This window comes from Aristolochia californica, unplaced genomic scaffold, assembly GCF_029961685.1.
Source record: "Aristolochia californica isolate CCGP_79_NKW_82.1479 unplaced genomic scaffold, dmAriCali1.0.hap1 SCAF_8, whole genome shotgun sequence".
Taxonomy (NCBI): Eukaryota; Viridiplantae; Streptophyta; class Magnoliopsida; order Piperales; family Aristolochiaceae; genus Aristolochia; species Aristolochia californica.
In genome coordinates, this window is record NW_027182279.1 from 40623788 (window position 1) to 40643411 (window position 19624).

A 19624-nucleotide genomic window follows, 5' to 3' on the forward strand; every position below is an offset into this window, starting at 1 on the left:
TCCGACTCATTTCGAGCCGGCTCGCGAGCCAACGAACCGAACCTAGCTTCGGTCGAGCTCGGCTCGTTAAGGTAAACGAGCAGATTTCGGTGTTCGAGCTCGGCTCGAGCTCGAAAAATGACGAATCGAACCGAACCAATACCGAGCCGGCTCGCAAACCGACTCGGCTCGAAGCCACCCCTAATATTCGTGGGGACTAAGCTTTTCATGCATGCGGAAAAGAATGGATTCTGCCTCCAGAAAGAAGGGACATCTTCCCCATGACAGCGTCTGCCAATACCAACCAGCCGTTTGTTTTACTCACAAAAGAGAAAAGCGGTCCGGTTGTTTGATTTTTGTTCCTGGTTCATAATGGCGGGCCAGCTGTTGGTTTTCTTTAAACAAAAGATTCTATTCACACGGAAAAATCCTGACATAACAAGTTCCACTGCAAAAGGTTAGTGGGAAAAGAAATGTCAGGTCCATGACCATGCCGGCCAGCATTTTTGTTTTACGTCCCAGGCGCCAAGACCGAAAAAGTATTAAAAGCATCAAATTTATTACACCGAGCTAAAAAAAACCAAAGAAAAAAACACGCACGAAAAGAAAAGCGATCCAGCTGTTTGATTTTTGTTTTTGGTTCATATCTACTGAAGAAATATCTCTTGTCGCCTCACATAAGAATAGGGAAGAAATATCTCTGTCCTTTATTTTATTCTTATTCTTATTCTTATATAATTTTCGTTGAACAAGGGTGAATACATGATTTCAAGTGACTTCAAAGACTTGGACAACCCACGTCTTAGTAGGGACGATATTTTATAACATCCGGCCACCTCCAAACTTTTAAGAGACCCGAGTTCCCCCAAATCCTTATGCAAAGATGCTAGTTTCTAACAATCCATCAGACCCGAATTCTGGAGGGAGTGTAGATTCGATACTTCATTTTGCACCTTTAACATAATATCCAGCACCAAATATTTCTTTCTTTTCTTCGGATGCAACCTTTGAACCAGTACTTTTGAAGCTGCTGAAATCTACCACTGGTTCAGATCAATCCCACTAGTCCAAGTCTTGGTAATCCTTTCAAAAACATGTAACTCTCAATTCATGTAGGATCAAAAACATGTAACTCTCAATTCATGTAGGATCAAATTTTATCCAAGTCTTGGCCAACTTTTAATTTGATCACCGTTTTTGAATAATATGTTTTATGCTGGATCAAGAAGAGAATAACCAAATCTAATATACTCAAATGATAGCATTGAACAGAAGAATTGAAGGAAACAAGCTCAAAATATCCAGGTTTTGGCAGCTCCCATTTCTAAGGGGGGGTTAGTCCCCCAAATAGATTTTTCAAGTTCGAGTTCATGTCCAACATGAAGATCATGTCAGTCATGTATATGAAGATTATCTTCCCACTTGGTGTTAGTGTTGACGACTTCATGTCCAACATGAAGATCATGTTAGTCATGTATATGAAGATTATCTTCCCACTTGGTGTTAGTGTTGACGACTTCATGTGCACTGGAAAACAGTTTTCAGTGTTAGTGCCCCAATATGAGAAAAACATAAAAAACAAGAGAATCTCTAAACCTTTATAGTGCACTTAATTACAACATAATCCTTAAACCCCAAATTAGGTAAAACAACCATTATTACTACACGAATAAGTTATTTAATGTATAATTAAATATACTAATATATTTATTAATTGAATTAGATATTTTATTGTGTATTAATATGGTAATTACATGAGCCAATGAAATACCTACATGATTAATTACAAATAATAAATAAATAACATTATAAATAACAAAAACGAAAGTAATACGTTGAGTTATTAATTTATTAATAACATATGATATACTTTAACCTAAAAATGAATAATTTAAGAGAAAAAATTAATCTAATCATAACTTTAACACACTATATATTTGTACATAATATATTTTATGTATTATTAATTAATAATATATTATCACAAAATTTAAAACCATTGGTTTAAGTAACTATAGCAATCGGATAATTATGCCAAAAATAATTTATCAAATATTTATTTTAATAATATTTTAATTATGACTATTAAATCACTATTTTAATGTAGTAATTGTAAAATAAATATATTAAATAAATAAAATAATTATTTTATAAATACAAATAATTATTTTATAAATAAAAATTATAAATTAATGATTTTTATGAAGATAGTTTAATTTTTCCTAACTTGGGAAAAATTAAACATCTTCGTCTTCCTCAGCAGTGAACGGCAACGGCGATGGCGACGGGGACGGGCTAGGCAAAGGTGACGGCTGGCGACGGCGGCGGGCAATGCCGACAGAGGCGGCGCTCCGACGGTACGCCAAGAGGGAGAAGAGAGGGAGGCCGAGAAGCTCTGCAACAGTACTCGACCTCCCGTGCTCTGCGGGAATGAGAGAGGGCTGCGGGAATGAGAGAGGGTTGCGGGAATGGAGACGAGAGAGGGAGCAGAGAATGAGAGACAAGAGAGGGTTGCGGAGACGAGAGAGGGTTGCGGGAATGGAGACGAGAGAAGGAGCAGAGAATGAGAGAGGGTTGCGGGAATGAGAGAGGGATGCGGGAATGAGAAAGGGTTGCGGGAATGGAGACGAGAGAGGGAGCAGGGAATGCAATGGCAGAGACAGCCCCGAGAGACAGCCCCGCGCGAGAGTCATGTAGATGATTCTAAAAATCGGGCGAAAAGTGCTTTCCGCCGTTTACTCTAGGGACATGAACTCCTGAGTCATATATGTTCATATACATGACATGAATTTCGGCGCCCCCTAACGACACCAGGACATGAACTGTGTAATGCGCATGAAGATCATGTCCTGAGTCATGTGCACTAACCCCCCCTAAGGTAGAAACAGACACCTCTACCATATACAGATTAAGGCCACCAAAATAACAAAATTGTTTCATGCAGAATTTACTCCATCTCCTAATTTCAGATTAAAGTCATGACTGTCCAATTTCTCTCTTATACTTTAATCTTAAATCCTATTTCATGCCTGTCCAGAATTTATTTTCTACAGGTATGAGAGCAATTTACATGGAAAGGAGAGAGGCCCATTTTGTCATGGCTCAAAACCCATAAAAGGTTCATGTCTCGTAACTTAAGTACCAACATGAATCAATCTACATCCTACATATCTGACCTTTTATAAGCCTATGTCCTATTTTTTTATTTTTGTTCTTATATAATTTTGTATAGGTTGAATTTACTAAAGATCATTTCTTATGTTTTATTTTTTGTTCATATTTTTTTCTTATTTGAATTTTATGTTCTATTATATAAAATTTTATTTACATTTAAATTTTTTTTTTTTAATATTTCTTTGTACAAATGGAATCTCACCACCAAACCACTTTATTTTCTTTTTTCTTTTCCTATGTATGTACATAGGATTTATGGTAAGTAAATATTTCATAAAGATGATCAAAATTTCAACACAACCAAAACCTTTGTTACATAAACACTTGCATCTTTTACATAAATTATTTTGTAAAATTTTACTACAAGTGAATAAATGTCATAACATAAAAATAACATTACATTTCCTGTTTCGATAGTATGAACACAATTAACCAAAGCACAAATAAAAAATAAAAATCTTTGAAATACGATACATACACAACGAGAACAAGATACATGAGGTTCACATTAGAGAAAACCTCAACCAATCATGAGTAGTTGGTCCTCTGCTATATGTGCTCGAGTAGACGAAAAATTGATCCAAATGCACCTTTTATTATTACAAATCCTGAAAATTAAAATAAAAACATGAAAAATGTGATACTTCAAATGACATCAAATAATATAAAAGCTGAAAAAATTGTTTAATCAATTTTAACAATTTCCTAAAAGAATTTATTACAAGGGTCTACTCATTATGAACGAGATAGAAAAAAACAAAAAATAAAAAAACAAAAAAGAAAGAAGGAGGAGTTCTCACCTTGCTCTGTTAGCATGTAACAAAAAAGCAAAATTTCTGAGGGAAGAGAACTTGCTATTGCATACCTTTATATTGATACCTTTGTTAGGAGTTTCCTTCAACCATGTAAGATTCCATTAAACTGAAAATTCTGAAATGGTTTAGTATTATTTAGCTTCTTAGTAGTATATGTAGGTAAAAGTAACTCTAGATATCAATGTAGAGAAAAGACTATAAAAAAGTTACCTCTCAAATGTTTTTCATTGAAACATGAAATTCAAGTTAATATCAATCTTTGGGATATGTGCTATCTTGGCCCAATCACTTCCATTTATTCTTTCGCAACTTTTCTCCAACAAGGGCGAATCATAAATAGCAAATGACTTCAAAGACTCTGGCAGCCCAGACCTTGGTAGGGATGATATTTTATGACATCTGACCAAGCACAAATGTTGAAGAGACCCGAGTTTCTCCAAATCTTCAGGCAAAGATGCTAGTTCACTACAACCATTCAGATACAACTTTTTGAGAGAAGGTAGATTTGACAGCCAACTTGGTAGATAAGTGCCCTCATAATCCTGCAACATTAATAATTCCAAGTTGAAGTGAGGTTGGAGGTTTTCAAGCACGTCTTCATCTATGGATCCATCTCGTGCCTCACCCAATGTCCAAAATAATTCCAAGCTCCCAAGTTGTTTATTCTTCAAATTAGCTTCCTTGGCCTCTTCCCCGCCAACTACATTTTCAAGCCGTTCAACGACAAGTTTACCTTTCAAACTATTCAATCCTTTGAGTTCTACTATTTTCGTCCCAACCTCCTTCCCCACAATAAATCGAGTTAATTCTATTAAATTTGTAAGTTTTCCAATATGAGTAGGCATATAAGTCAACCTATCACAATCGAATAAATTGAGGTACCTTAGGTTCTTGAAGGTGGCTGGGTTATTAAGCAACTTCTTCAACATGCAACAACCTTTTAGGTTTAATGTTTAGAGATTTGAAAGACTCCAAATTGAATTTGGCAATTCTTCAATTTTACTGCCTGAAAGATCAAGGTAGCGTAATTGCGGGAAACAACCAATAATATTAGGCAACTTCGTCAACTTCAAACAATCTCGTAGGTTTAATGTTTGGAGATTTGAAAGACTGCAAAATGAATCTGGCAATTCTTCAATATGACAGTAGGTAAGATCAAAGCAGCGTAATTGCGGGAAACAACCAATAACATTAGGCAACTTCTTCAAATTGGGACAACCTTCTAGTTTTAATGTTTGGAGATTTGAAAGACTGCAAATTGAATCTGGCAATTCTTCAATATAACTGTATGAAATATCAAGGTACCGTAATAGCGGGAAACAACCAATAACATTAAGCAACCCATGTAACATGCCATTTCCCAAACACATTATGCGCAAAAATTTGAGTTCTTCTATGGTATCCATCCCATTCAACTCAACGGAATTAATAGCATAATGAGTTAGGTCTACAAAGGTACGCAAGCGCCTCAAACTTTTTATAATATCAAAGCTTACTTTTTCTACATTCTCACTCAAAAAAAGAGATACATGACGAGCTCTTTGAGGGATATTGTTCTTTTCAGGAATTAGATCCAACTTGTCGTCATCCAATGTGATGCACTCTTCTTTTCCCAATGATTCTGCCAAGTCATAGACTAAATCATGCATGGTGAAACAATTTTCGTATTCAGGGTCATGAGAAAAGAAGGAAATCATCAATAAATCATTAAAGTATTCACCCGCTGCAACTTCTGCTTCTCTCCATTCATCTGGTTGTATGTACCCTAGTGCCATCCACATTCTAATTAACTCATTCTTATTAATTGGCCAATCTTTTGGAAATATTGAACAAAATGCAAAGCATTGCTTCGCCTTTGGTGGCAGGTGATGGTAGCTCAATCTGAGGACAGGTAAAATACTATTCTCTTTTTGAGGCAACTTCCAAAAGGAACTCTCAAGAACACCATTCCAATCACTCTCATTTCTTTTAAATGTGAGAAGGCCGCCTAGTGTATTTATAGCCAAAGGGACCCCTCCACATTTTTTCACTATGCTTTTTCCAATGTCAACCAAGTTTTGGTGATTCTCCTCATCGCCAGTCATAAATGCCTTCCTCAAGAACATTTTGAGACAATCTTCATCTAGTAAGCCCTCCAAACGAAAGAGGGCAGATTTGCCCATAACAAAAGCAACTCTTTCACTCCTGGTTGTAACTATTAGTTTACTTCCTTGGTTTCCGCATATAAATGGTATGCGTAAAACATCCCAGCAATCGAGAGCATCTTCCCATACATCATCTATCACAATCAAAAATCTCTTCCCTTCTATATAGTTCTTGAGGATATTTTCAGGGTATATTGCATCACATTTCATTTCAGTTATTGACTCTACAATTTCTTTTATAACCCTCCTTCCCTCAAACCTGTCAGATGGACACACCCTTCCTTTTACTTCAAAGTGTTGCTTTACCTCCTCGTTATTATAAACAAGTCGAGCAAAAGTGGTCTTGCCAAGTCCTCCTAAACCAACTACAGGAATAACTGAGAAATGTTTTTCACTAATTGATTCGTTTGACATCAACATTTCTTTTATTAGTTCATCTTTCTCCTTTTCCCTCCCTATAACTGTAGATGGATCTATCAAGGGGCTTGTATATGGCTCTGCTCTGATTTGGATGGGTCTGGCCACACTCATCTCCGAGAGATGAAACTGGGCACGTTCCTTTGCAATCTCATCTAGTCTCTTCCTTATATCTTGTATCATTTTCCCTATTTCATGTCGAAATGGAACTTTATTTTTCAAAGAAAGCAAACTGTTACGTACCCTTTTTCTCAAGTTTGATTCAACCGCATCCCCAGCTTGTTTTGCTTGTGGTGTTTGTACATTGAAATCATCAACCACATCTTCGACATCGTACACTACTTCTTTGAGCTTCCCGAGCCAATCTCTCATAGTATAAGAGTGCAGTTGCTTCTCTTCTGCATCTGCCATCAAAGAATTGATGGCTGAAAGCGTGCTGGAAAGTCTCCGGAGTTCCTCTTCAACTCCCCAAACTACTTCGATCTCTTCGCCGAGTGCAGATCCAATGGAACCGATTACTCTGTCAAGGAGAGGTGACAAAACTATCTCAGCCATCAATGACGTTCCAAATAGAACCGATACTGGTAGCAAGAGGGACTCCTTACTCCGTGGAAGGAAGGTTGGGAAACGGTGGTGGTAGCAATGAGAATACTGAAACACTGCTTTTAAACGTATGCTCACGGAAGGAATGAGGATTCTCTCTCATCTCGCCGCCAAAGTAAATAATTCGTTTTTTTTTTTTTTAATGATTTTTTTTTTTTTTTAAACGTTTCATGGAGGCGTCGTGCATCACGAGATCTAATTTAGCATCATTGGTCGAGTCAAGGTGGAGACGTTTATAAAGCGGGCCAGACATCGAATACTTTTGCTTTTTTCCCCTTTCTCATTGTCTCTTCCACAGTGACAAAAGGTTAGTGGGAAAAGAAATGTCAGGTCCATGACAATGCCACCCAGCATTTTTCATATCCTTTGTTTTGATTTTTTAATTTTGGTCGTGTTGTACGAGTCCAATATTATTGTGAAGTTCGTGCCTTCGGTTGTGTTGGAAACTATATTGGGTGCTGTTAGTTACAGATAATGAAAAATGTGAACTAACTTGAGCTGCCGGATACAGCAAAAAAACCAGAAGGATTGCAAATACTCTTTTCCCTATTTTCATTTTCCCTATGTTAGAATCCTTTAAACTGAAAATTTTGAACTGGTTTAGTATTATTAGGCTCCTTAGTAGTATATATAGGTAAAAATTACTCTAGATATCAATATAGAGAAAAGACCGTAAAAAAGTTACCTCTCAAATGTTTTTCATTGAAAGTTGAAATGCTAGAGAATACGAATATCTGGGATATGAACTATCTTGGCCCAATCTCTTCCATTTATACTGTCGCATCTTTCCTTCAACATGGGGCATTTTTTTATCTCAAGTAACTTTAAAGACTTGGGCAACCCATACTTTGGTAGGGATGATATTTTAGGACAAGTCCTCAACCGCAAATAATCAAGAGACCCAAGTTTCTCCAAATCCTCTGGCAGGGATGCTAGTTCCCGACAATATTCCAGATGCAACATCTTGAGAGAGAGTAAATTCGACAACCAACTTGGTAGATAAATGCCCTGATAACTAATCAACCTTAATACTTCCAAGTTGATGTGAGGTTCGAGGTTTTCAAGCACGTCTTTATCTATGGATCCATCTTGTGCCTCCTTTTGTGTCCACGCTAATTTCAACTCCCTAAGTTGTTTATTGTTCAAACCAGCTTCCTTGGCCTCTTCCCTGTCAACTACATTTTCAAGCCCATTAATGGAAAGTGAACCTTTCAAACTATTCAATCCTTTGAGTTCTACTATTTTTTTCCCAACCTCATTCCCCACAATAAAGAAAGTTAATTCTCTTAAATTTGTAAGTTTTCCAATCTGTAGGCATACAAGTCACGCCATGGGAAAGGGTCATAATGAGGTGCCTTAGGTTAGTGAGGGTGGCTATGTTATTAGTCAACTTCCTCAAGTTGAAACAGTATTCTAGGTTTAATGTTTGGAGATATGAAAGACTGCAAATTGAATCTGGCAATTCTTCAATGCTACTGTTTGAAAGATCAAGGTACCGTAATTGCTGCAAACAACCAACAACATTGGGCAGTCTACTCATATTGGTTTTGTTCATCCACATAACGTTCAAAAATTTGAACTCTGCTATAGTATTAATCCAATCAAACTCAATAGAAAAATCAAGAACACCCCTTATATTAGTTAGGGCTACAATGGTACGCAAGTGCCTCAAACTTTTAATATCATCAAAGCTTACTGTTTCTACCTTCCCACTCCAAATCCAAGATGCATGACGAGCTCTTTGAGGGATAATGTTCTTTTCAAGATTTGGATCCAACTTGCCGTCATGCAATCTGATACACTCTTCTTTTGCCAATGATTCTGCCAAGTCATGGACTAGATCATGCATGGTGTACCCATTTTTAGGATCATGAGAAAAGCAGGAAATCATAAGTAAATCATTGAAGTATTCATCCCCTATATCTTCTTCTTCTCTCCATCCATCTGGTTGTATGTACCTTAGTGCCATCCACATTCTAATTAACTTATTCTTATAAAATATCCAATCTTTTGGAAATAAAGAACAAAATGCAAAGCATGGCTTCACCTTTGGTGGCAAGTGATGGTAGCTCAATCTGAGGGCAGGTAAAATACTATTCTCATTTTGAGGCAACTTCCAAAAGGAACTCTCAAGAACACCATCCCACTCATTTTCATTTCTTGTAAATGTGAGAAGGCCACCTAGTGTATTTATAGCCAAAGGGACCCCTCCGCATTTCTTCACTATCCTTTTTCCAATGCCAACCAAGTTTGGGTATCTCTCCTCGTCGCCATTCACAAATGCCTTCCTCAAGAATAATTTGAAACAATCTTCATCTGGGAAGCCCACCAAATGAAAGGGATCATATGTGCCCATAAGTGAAGAAACTTTTTTACTCCTGGTTGTAACTATTAGTTTGCTTCCCTTGTCTCCGTATGTAAATGGTATGCGAAAATCATCCCAATATTTATGCGAATCATCCCATACATCATCTATCACAATAAAAAATTTCTTCCCTTCTATCAAGTTCTTGAGGCAATTTTCAGGGTGTATTACATCACATTTCTTTCCAGCTATTGACTCTACAATTTCTTTTGTAACCCTCCTTCCCTCGAACCTGTCAGATGCACACACCCATCCTTTTACTTCGAAGTGTTGCTTTACCTCCTCATTATTATAAACAAGTCGAGCAAAAGTGGTCTTACCAAGCCCTCCTAAACCAACTATAGGAATAACTGAGAAATGTTTTTCACTAATTGATTCGTTTGACATCAACAGTTCTTTTATTAGTTTTTCTTTCTCCTTGTCCCTCCCTATAACTGTAGTTTGATCTACCAAGGGGCTTGTATATGGCCCTTCTCTGATTTGGATGGGTTTAGCCACACTCATCTCTAAGAGATGAAACTGGGCGCGTTCCTTAGCAATCTCATCTAGTCTCTTCCTTATATCTTGTATCCTATACCCTATTTCATGCCGAAATGCAACTTTCTTTAGAGAAAAACAAAGGCAAAGGTTATGTACCTCTTTTCTCTTTTTTGATTCAACAACATCCCCAGCTTGTTGTGCTTGTAGTGCTTCTAAATTGAAATCATCAATAACATTTTCCGCATCGTACACTACGTCTTTGAGCTTCCTGAGCCAATCTCTCATAGTATTAGATTCCAATTGTTTCTCTTCAGCATCTGCCATCAAAGAATTGATGGCTGAGAGCGTGCTGGAAAGTCTCTGGAGTTCCTCTTCAACTCCCCAAACTACTCTGATCTCTTGGACGAGTGCAGATCCTATGGAACTGATTACTCTGTCAAGGAGAGGTGACAAAACTATCTCAGCCATCAATGACCTTCCAAATAGAACCGATAATGGTAGCAAGAGGGACTCCCGACTTACTCGGAGTAAGGAGGGTTGGGAAACGGTGGTGGTAGCATGGGGATACTGAAACACTGCTTTTAAACGTATGCTCAGGGAAAGAACGAGGATTCCCTCTGATCTCCCCGCCAAAGTAAATAATTCTTTTTTCTTTAGTGAGATGTGACGTGCTTCTTATGTTTACTCGTTCCTTTTGGAAAATAAATTTTTTTTTTTGTTTTTCATGGAGGCGTCGTGGATCATCGGTCTCCAACAAGTCTTGCTTTTGAGAGGGCAATGATTTCAAATCCTACTTTTCCTTCGCTTTGAGTCTTGCTTTAATGAACGCAAATGATAGCATTGAACCGAAGAATAATAGAAGGAAACAAGCTCAAAATATCCAGGTTCTGAGAGCTCCCATTATTAAGGTAGAAACAGACACCTCTAATGCACCTCCTCCCTTCAACTAGCTGCCCTTGTGTTGAAACCAGAAACTTGATTGTTCAACCCTTTCCAGGTGTGCTAATACCAGAGTAAATAGCAAGACAAACAACTCTTCGCCAAGCTGATTGTAGATCGATGATCTCCTGTGCATTGTGGCTCAAATAAGTTGCTTACTTAAGTTACAATTATTTTTGTTAATTAATCGGTTATTATTGTGATTTTATATTTTATTATTTATTTTAAATGATTCACTTAAACCTATTACAGCCATGGTTTTTTAACTACTCACCGGATCACTTTCGTTATTCAAATATTGGATACTTTTGCTTTTCCCCCCTTTTTCTCCTTGCCTCTTCCACAGTGACATTGATACGACCAAAAACGAAAAGATCATCATGCCTCTGTCTCATTCTCAGCCCTCGTCTCTCCCAAATTAAGAAGGAGAGACACAAGGGAGAAGGTGATGGGAAGTCGGGATAATTTGGATGAAATCCAGAGGTTTGGTACGAAAAACTGTTTGACCTGATGCTTTACTTTTTGCTTTTTATTTATGTTGAATAGTTACAGATAATGGATCCACCAACAAGCATGACATGGCCCTTCATTTCACCTTCCCTTTAATAGCAGCCTTGTTCTCAAGGATGACATTCTTGTTTTCTTACTACAACTAACATTCAATCGTTTAAACTAGCTCATATATGTCAGATTTTGAGCATAGGAGATATGATAAAGGGTGCACTGACCCTATGGTACTGATGACTTTCTCAAGCAGATATGATAAAATTATTTCGCCCATCACTTTCCCCAAACTACTCTTTATCTCTTTGGCAAGCACGGACCCTACGGTACTGATGACTTTCTCAAGGAGAGATGATAAAACTATTTCACCCATTACTTTTCCCCAAACTACTCTTATCTCTTTGGCAAGCGCAGACCCTATGGTACTGATGGCTTTCTCAAGGAGAGATGATAAAACTATTTCACCCCTCACTTACCTTTCAAACAGAAATACCGTTTGTAGCAACAAGGGCTCCTTTACTTTGTGGAAGGGAAATGGAAGGCGGCTGTGCCATGAGGAAAACTGAAAGAGAGCTTTTATATGCTCATGGAACAAATCAATTCGTTTTTTTTATCTTCAACACTTAAGCATAAGAGTAAGCTTCACTCTTTCGGCTTTATAAAGGTGAAAGAGAGAAAAACTTTTGGCAGATCCCAATTTTTTCTTTTTCTCTTCAGCTAAATTTTTCAAGTTCATGAACAATTTTCAGTAACCTTTCTGATGTTTTCTATGCTTTTTTACAAGACCACCAAAACCCTCCAACACAAAAACAAGAAATCAAATGGATGTATAACAGAGGAATCACTGAACTTCAAAAGAATACATTCTTTACAGTTTCTTGAGATTGGAAAAGAATATAATCCATTTTCTCTCCATAGATGAAATGCATGGCATCTTTTGTTGCCTTCATGTGGTCAGTTTCATTTCATACAAAAGAATAAATCATTAGATGTTGAGAATTGCAACTAATTACTTGTGGAAACAGAAATATTTCTTTGCTTCATTCAGGTGTGATCTATAACATACAGCATGTATAACTGAATATTGAGCTTCAATGCGACAAAAACCAGTACTACTGAAGCTTCTGATTTTACTAGTTCAGTTTAATCCCACTTATTTGAAGTCTTTGGCTATCCTTTGTAAAAACATAGCTCCAAAGTAATGTAAAATCAGAAATTACACAAGTAGCTTTTGAGCTTGCAATCATCCTACCTTTCTTGAGTATGAAAAAGAAATGACAGGTTTTACTTTTCTGCTTCCAATTATTATACCCAATTAAGAAGCAAGAACGGACATCTTCCCCATGAATGCATCAGCCAATGCCAATGCCAGCCACCCATTTGTTTTACTCACTACCCTCTTACCTACTACAGGAAGAAATACTTCTTGTCACCTCACATACCATAAATATCATAACATAGAAATAACATCACATTTCCTCTTTCTATAGTACGAACACAAATACAAACTAAAAAAACTTTTAAATATGATACATACACAACAAGAACAAGATACATGAGGTTCACATTAGAGAAAACCTTAACCAATTATGAGTAGTTGGTCCTCTCCTATATGTGGTCGAGTAGACGAAAAATTGATCCAAATTCATTATTACATACCCTGAAAATTAAAATAAAAACATAAAAAAAGAAAAGAAAAGAAAGAGGAGTTCTCACCTTGCTCTGTTAGCATGTAACAAATAAGCTAAATTTCTGAAGGAAGAGAACTTGCTATTGCATACCTTTATATTGATACCTTTGTTAGGAGTTTCCTTCAACCGTGTAAGATTCCATTAAACTGAAAATTCTGAAATGGTTTAGTATTATTTAGCTTCTTAGTAGTATATGTAGGTGAAAATAACTCTAGATATCAATGTAGAGAAAAGACTATCAAAAAGTTACCTCTCAAATGTTTTTCATTGAAAGTTGAAATGCTAGGGAATAACAATCTCTGGGATATGTGCTATCTTGGCCCAATCACTTCCAGATATTCTTTTGCAACTTTCCTTCAACAAGGGCGAATCATAGATAGCAAGTGACTCCAAAGACTTGGGCAGCCCACACCTTGGTAGAGATGATATTTTATAACATTTGATCAACCGCAAAAGTTCAAGAGAGCCGAGTCTCTCCAAATCCTCAGGCAAAGATGCTAGATCACTACAACCATTTAGATACAACTGCTTGAGAGAAGGTAGATTTGACAGCCAACTTGGTAGATAAGTGCCCTGATAATTCCACAAACCTAATATTTCCAGGTTGATGTGAGGTTGGAGGTTTTCAAGCATGTCTTCATCTATGGATCCATCTCGTGCCTCCTCCCGTGTCCAAAATAAATCCAAATTCCTAAGTTGCTTATTCTTCAAACCAGCTTCCTTGGCCTCTTCCCCGTCAACTACATTTTCAAGCCTTTTAATGACAAGTTTACCTTTCAAATTGTTCAATCCTTTGAGTTCTACTATTTTCGTCCCAACCTCCTTCCCCACAATGAACCGAGTTATTTCTCTTAAATTTGTAAGTTTTCCAATATGAGTAGGCATACAATTCAGGTTATGGCAACCGGATATATCGAGGTACCTTAGGTTAGTGAGGGTGGTTGTGTTATCAGGCAACTTATTCAACATGCGACAATCTGTCAGGTCTAATGCTTGGAGATACGAAAGACTGCAAATTGAATCTGGCAATTCTTCAATTTCACTGCCTGAAAGATCAAGGTACCGTAATAGCGGAAAACAACCAATAACATTAGGCAACCTATGTATCATGCCATTTCTCAACCACATTACGTGCAAAAATTTGAGTTCTGCTATAGTATTAATCCAGTTAGACTCAACAAAATTATTGTCAACACGATATATACTAGTTAGGGCTACAAAGGTACGCAGGCGCCTCAAACTTTTTATATCATCAAAGCTTACTTTTTCTGCATTCCGACTCAAAGTCAAAGATGCATGACGAGCTCTTTGAGGGATATTGTTCTTTTCAGGAATTAGATCCAACTTGTCGTCATGCAATCTGATGCACTCTTCTTTTGCCAATGATTCTGCCAAGTCATGGACTAAATCATGCATGGTGAATACAAAATAAAATGTAGGGTGACGAGAAAAGAAGGAAATCATCAGTAAATCGTTGAAGTATTCATCCCCTACAACTTCTTCTTCTCTCCATCCATCTGGTTGTATGTACCCTAGTGCCATCCACATTCTAATTAACTTATTCTTATCAAATGTCCAATCTTTTGGAAATATAGAACAAAATGCAAAGCATGGCTTCACCTTTGGTGGCAGGTGATGGTAGCTCAATTTGAGGGCAGGTAAAATACTATCCTCATTTTGAGGCAACTTCCAAAAGGAACTCTCAAGAACACCATCCCACTCATTTTCATTTCTTGTAAATGTGAGAAGACCACCTAGTGTATTTATAGCCAAAGGGACCCCTCCACATTTCTTCACTATCCTTTTTCCAATGTCAACCAAGTTTGGGTATCTCTCCTCATCGCCATTCACAAATGCCTTCCTCAAGAATAATTTGAAACAATCTTCATCTGGTAAGCCCACCAAATGAAAGGGATCAGATGTGCCCATAACTAAAGAAATTTTTTTACTCCTGGTTGTAACTATTAGTTTGCTTCCCTTGTCTCCATATGTAAATGGTATGCGAAAAACATCCCAGTAATTGAGAGCATCTTCCCATACATCATCTATCACAATCAAAAATTTCTTCCCTTCTATCAAGTTCTTGAGGCAATTTTCAGGTTGTATTACATCACATTTCTTTCCAGTTATTGACTCTACAATTTCTTTTGTAACCCTCCTTCCCTCAAACCTGTCAGATGCACACACCCATCCTTTTACTTCAAAGTGTTGCTTTACCGTCTCGTTATTATAAACAAGTCGAGCAAAAGTGGTCTTGCCAAGCCCTCCTAAACCAACTATAGGAATAACTGAGAAAAGTTTTTCACTAATTGATTCGTTTGACATCAGCAGTTGTTCTATTAATTTATCTTTCTCCTCTTCCCTCCCTACAACAGTAGATGGATCTATCAAGGGGCTTGTAAATGGCCCTTGTCTGATTTGGATGGGTCTAGCCACACTCATCTCCGAGAGATGAAACTGGGCGTGATCCTTTGCAATCTCATCTAGTCTCTTCCTTATATCTTGTATCATTTTCCCTATTTCATGCCGAAATGCAATTTTCTTTAGAGAAAAGCAAAAGCAAAGGTTATGTACCTCTTTTCTCTTTTTTGATTCAACAACATCCCCAACTTGTTGTGCTTGTAGTGCTCGTAAATTGAAATCATCAACAACATTTTCCGCATCGTACACTACATCTTTGAGCTTCCTAAGCCAATCTCTCATAGTATTAGATTCCAGTTGCTTCTCTTCAGCATCTGCCATCAAAGAATTGATGGCTGAAAGGGTGTTGGAAAGTCTCTGGAGTTCCTCTTCAACTCCCCAAACTACCCTGATCTCTTGGACGAGTGCAGATCCTATGGAACCAATTACTCTGTGAAGGAGAGGTGACAAAACTATCTCAGCCATCAATGACCTTCCAAATAGAACCGATACTGGTAGCAAGAGGGACTCCTTACTCCGCCGTGGAAGGAGGGTTGGGAAACGGTGGTGGCATACCGTAACACTGCTTTTTTATAAATACGCTGAGGGAAGGAATGGATTCTCTCTCTTATCTCTCTGATCTCCACCAAAGTTAACAATTCATTTTTTCTTTTTCTTTAAAAACAGGATAATATTTCATACTGTTTTTTTGCTTGTGCAATTACTGTCTTGCTTTTGACCGGATGGGAATTGAATGCTTGCCAACTAATTCAATCCATTTGTTTTCTGTATCTGCATTTAGGATTGAAATATTTGTTGTCACCCTCACATAAGAGAAAAACGGTCCAGTTTTATTTAAACACAAGATCCTGTTCACATGGGAAAAGCGTAACAAGTTTTGGTTTTCTTTTGGAAAAGACAAGACACAAGATTTTTTAAATTTTATTAAAAAACAATTCAGTGACTTATGGTGATGGAAAGTCCTGTCAAATTAGACTGAAATAATCCAGAGGTTTGATGGGGAAAACTGCTTGACTGTTTTTGCTTCTTATTTATGTTAAATGGTTACATATAATTTCATACTGTTTTTTTCTTTTCGTATACGTACTAGGCTCTTAGTCTTCGTCTCCGTCTCTCATTCCCCCCTCTGTTAGCATTATGGTTTCAAATAGATAATTTATAAAATAAAATTACCATGATATTAGAGGCGTGGGGCCCACTTCTAGATGTTGTCATTAGATATTCAGTATAGGGAATAATGGCCAGCACATCCCCCTATTGAGGTAGATTCATTGGGTGCATTGACTGGACACATCCCTTGGGCATAAGGAGATGTATCTCTCTTGAGGGGATGTATCTTTCCTTAGAGGATGTATCTCTCCTAAGGGGATGTATCTCTCCTAAGGGGATGTATCCTTATGAATAGTCATAAGTGCCACACCCTTTGGAGATCTATAAATTCCTCCATGGTCTTACAAGTGAGGCTAAGGCTATTTGCACACCCAGTCTAGCTGAACGGGAGCAAGCTTATCACTTGTAAACGAAGTATAAAAGATTATCTTGTGCACTTCAAGTTCTGTTTATATTCTTCAAGATGAAAGGTACGCTCTCTTTATTCTTCTTATTTCAATTCTATGATATATGTATGGTTTTCTTGATAATGAAATTATGGAGGATTTAATATCTATTTTCTATGATGTTTATATTATTATTAGACATCAAGTCTAACAAATACAAGTGATTAATGCCTCTGCTGGTATCATAGAGATAGATTATAGGTTTCTATATTTTTCCATAATTTGTTTTGATTTTTTGGCTATTTATTAGTGAATGAAAATAAGCCTAATCTAGGTTTATTGGGTTCTGGCGCCGCAGGCGGGCCTGCTGCGCGGGCTACTGTGCGCGGGCTGCTGGCCACGGGCCTGCTGGTGCAGGCTTGTGCGGTCCGGGTCGGTGATGACCCAGAACCATGAACCAAACCGTATTTTTACTAATATAATGAACCAGAATGTGTTTTCAAGGTTTATTATTACCCAGAATTGTATTTTGAATAGGATTTCCATATTATTTGGCTATTTGAAGTATTTATAATTAGTTTTATTGCATGCCTTGTTATATATTTATGTATTTGTATGTGAAAATTAACTTAATTATATAATTTGCAAAATCCCCAAAGGGTAATGCATTTTGTATAAATTAAATTAATTTTATGTGTGTTTATTTTGAGTATAATTTGTTTTATGAGTTATATTAATTTTATTATATGATTAGCAAAATCCCCAAAGGGTAATGCGAATTGTATAATTAGATTAGTATGTTGTAAATTAATTCATATGAATCCCCAAAGGGTAAGTATGAATTAATTTATTTGTTTGTTTGTTGGTTTGTGATTGTTGGTTGTTTATCATGTGTGGAATGATTTGCCTAGTAACTCTCATGAATCCCCAAAGGGTAAATGGGAGTACTAGATGGTTGAAATAATTCTATAATTATGTATGTTCTCCCAAATATTGAAATATTTTCTGGATGACAGGAATATCCAGTAGTGGACATAATTTTGCTGAGTCCCTAAAGAAAAATGTACTTGATGGGACTAATTATGTGAACTGGTCACAACGGGTTGACTTAATGCTACGAGGCTATAGGTTTGATAAGATTATCAAAGTGGATACTCCTCCTCAAAGACCTTCCCGAATAAACTACCCTGATAATCTGAAACAGTATAAGAAGGACCTTAGAAAATTCAAGGAATGGGATAATGCTAATGAAATTTCTAGGTCACATATTCTTGGGGCTCTAAGTGAGACTCTCTTGATGACTTATTTTCATGTCCCCACTACAAAAGAGATTCTCGACCAGATTGAGGCTAAATATGGTAAAAAGTCGTCTACTCACATCAATAACTTATGGCAAAAGTTCACTTGTGCCAAATGGGAAGAAAATTCTGATGTGAGAAAACATGTAAATGACATGCTTGCCATGGCAGATGAGTTACAATATCATGGTAGACCAATGGATGAAGAAACTAAAGTGGTCACCATTATCAACTCTTTACCCAAATCTCTCAAATATATTCAAGACTTTTATTCTTTGTCCAAGACAAAGTGGACTATATTTGATTTGGTTAATATGATCGACCACCAGTCCGAAAGACTCAATCCAAGTATTGAGTTAGATAAACCTTCACCTAGTGCTAACGTAGTTTTGAAGCCGAAGAAAAAGAATTTTAAGAAGAAGGGAAAGAACTTTCGATTTCAAAACTTCAAGGACAAAAAGGTCAATCAACAAAGGGTTGAAGTACATGCAAATCAACGTGTTTGCTTCTTCTGTAATAAGCCAGGACATATAAAGAAGTATTGTAGGGCTTTGAAAACCATGCAAGAAGGGCAACAGGAGAACACCAGTGAGTCCTTATCTCTTGAAACTTGTACTATTTATATCAAGCCTTTTAGTTGGTGGGCTGATTCTGGTGTAACTGTTCATGTATCGAATGAGTTGCAGGGTTTCAAGGAGCTAAGAAAGATTGAGGACAAAACAAGCTTTATTTACATGGGAAATGATGAAAAGGCCATTGTGGAAGGCGTGGGAACTTACCGGCTAAAGCTTGTTGATAATAAGTTTTTTGATTTAGAAGATTGTCTTTATGCTCCTTCTATGAGAAGAAGTCTATTATCTGTATCTTGTCTTGAGAAACTTGGATTTACATTTTACTTTGGAAATGGAAAGTTTCTTATGTTACAAGATGATAAAGTTATTTTGAGAGGTTTTCTAAATTCTGGTCTATATCAATTGCAACTTAGTGGAAATATGGTGTTCAATGTTTCTACTTCTTTGGATATTAAAGAAAATGAATTGTATTTGTGGCATTTACGACTAGGGCATATAAACAAGGATAGAATTACAAAACTTGTGACACAAGGATTATTGAAAAATCTTTCACATAATGATTTTCCTATTTGTGAGTGTTGTATATATGGGGAAATGACAAAGATACCCTTTCCATCCAAAGGCTCAAGAAGTTCTCATGTTTTGGATATTATTCATTCTGATATATGTGGACCTATGAATGTGAATACTCGTAATGGTCATTCGTATTTTATCACATTTATAGAT

The 19624-nt window shown here is 36.9% G+C and overlaps 3 protein-coding genes across 5 annotated transcripts; all 3 read right to left on the minus strand.

Annotated features, from left to right (window-relative positions):
* Positions 1-4192: 4192 nt before the first annotated feature.
* Positions 4193-7401, minus strand: LOC137938580 (putative disease resistance protein RGA3). The gene is made up of 2 exons (XM_068783529.1): positions 5011-7401; positions 4193-4905 (listed from the first exon to the last, which is right to left on the minus strand). Exons 1-2 carry the CDS (start codon positions 7082-7084, stop codon positions 4193-4195), a joined length of 2787 nt encoding a protein of 928 aa, XP_068639630.1. The 5' UTR covers positions 7085-7401.
* Positions 7402-7849: 448 nt separating this feature from the next.
* Positions 7850-10445, minus strand: LOC137938581 (disease resistance protein RGA2-like). Its single transcript, XM_068783530.1, has 2 exons — positions 8453-10445; positions 7850-8307 (listed from the first exon to the last, which is right to left on the minus strand). The coding sequence occupies exons 1-2, from the start codon at positions 10443-10445 to the stop codon at positions 7850-7852; spliced, it is 2451 nt and encodes an 816-aa protein (XP_068639631.1).
* A 2372-nt stretch (positions 10446-12817) lies between these two features.
* On the minus strand, positions 12818-16048 carry LOC137939374 (putative disease resistance protein RGA3). Of its 3 annotated transcripts, none has more exons than XR_011109940.1 (3): positions 13362-16048; positions 13202-13266; positions 12818-12827 (listed from the first exon to the last, which is right to left on the minus strand). XR_011109940.1 is itself a non-coding variant. In XM_068784642.1 (2 exons), exon 1 carries the CDS (start codon positions 15995-15997, stop codon positions 13394-13396), a length of 2604 nt encoding a protein of 867 aa, XP_068640743.1. In that variant the 5' UTR covers positions 15998-16048; the 3' UTR covers positions 12968-13266; positions 13362-13393. The 3 variants fall into 3 exon arrangements, 1 of the variants encoding a protein (XP_068640743.1); XR_011109939.1 differs by lacking the exon at positions 12818-12827 and adding an exon at positions 12968-13080; XM_068784642.1 differs by lacking the exon at positions 12818-12827 and having other exon boundaries at positions 12968-13266.
* Positions 16049-19624: the final 3576 nt, after the last annotated feature.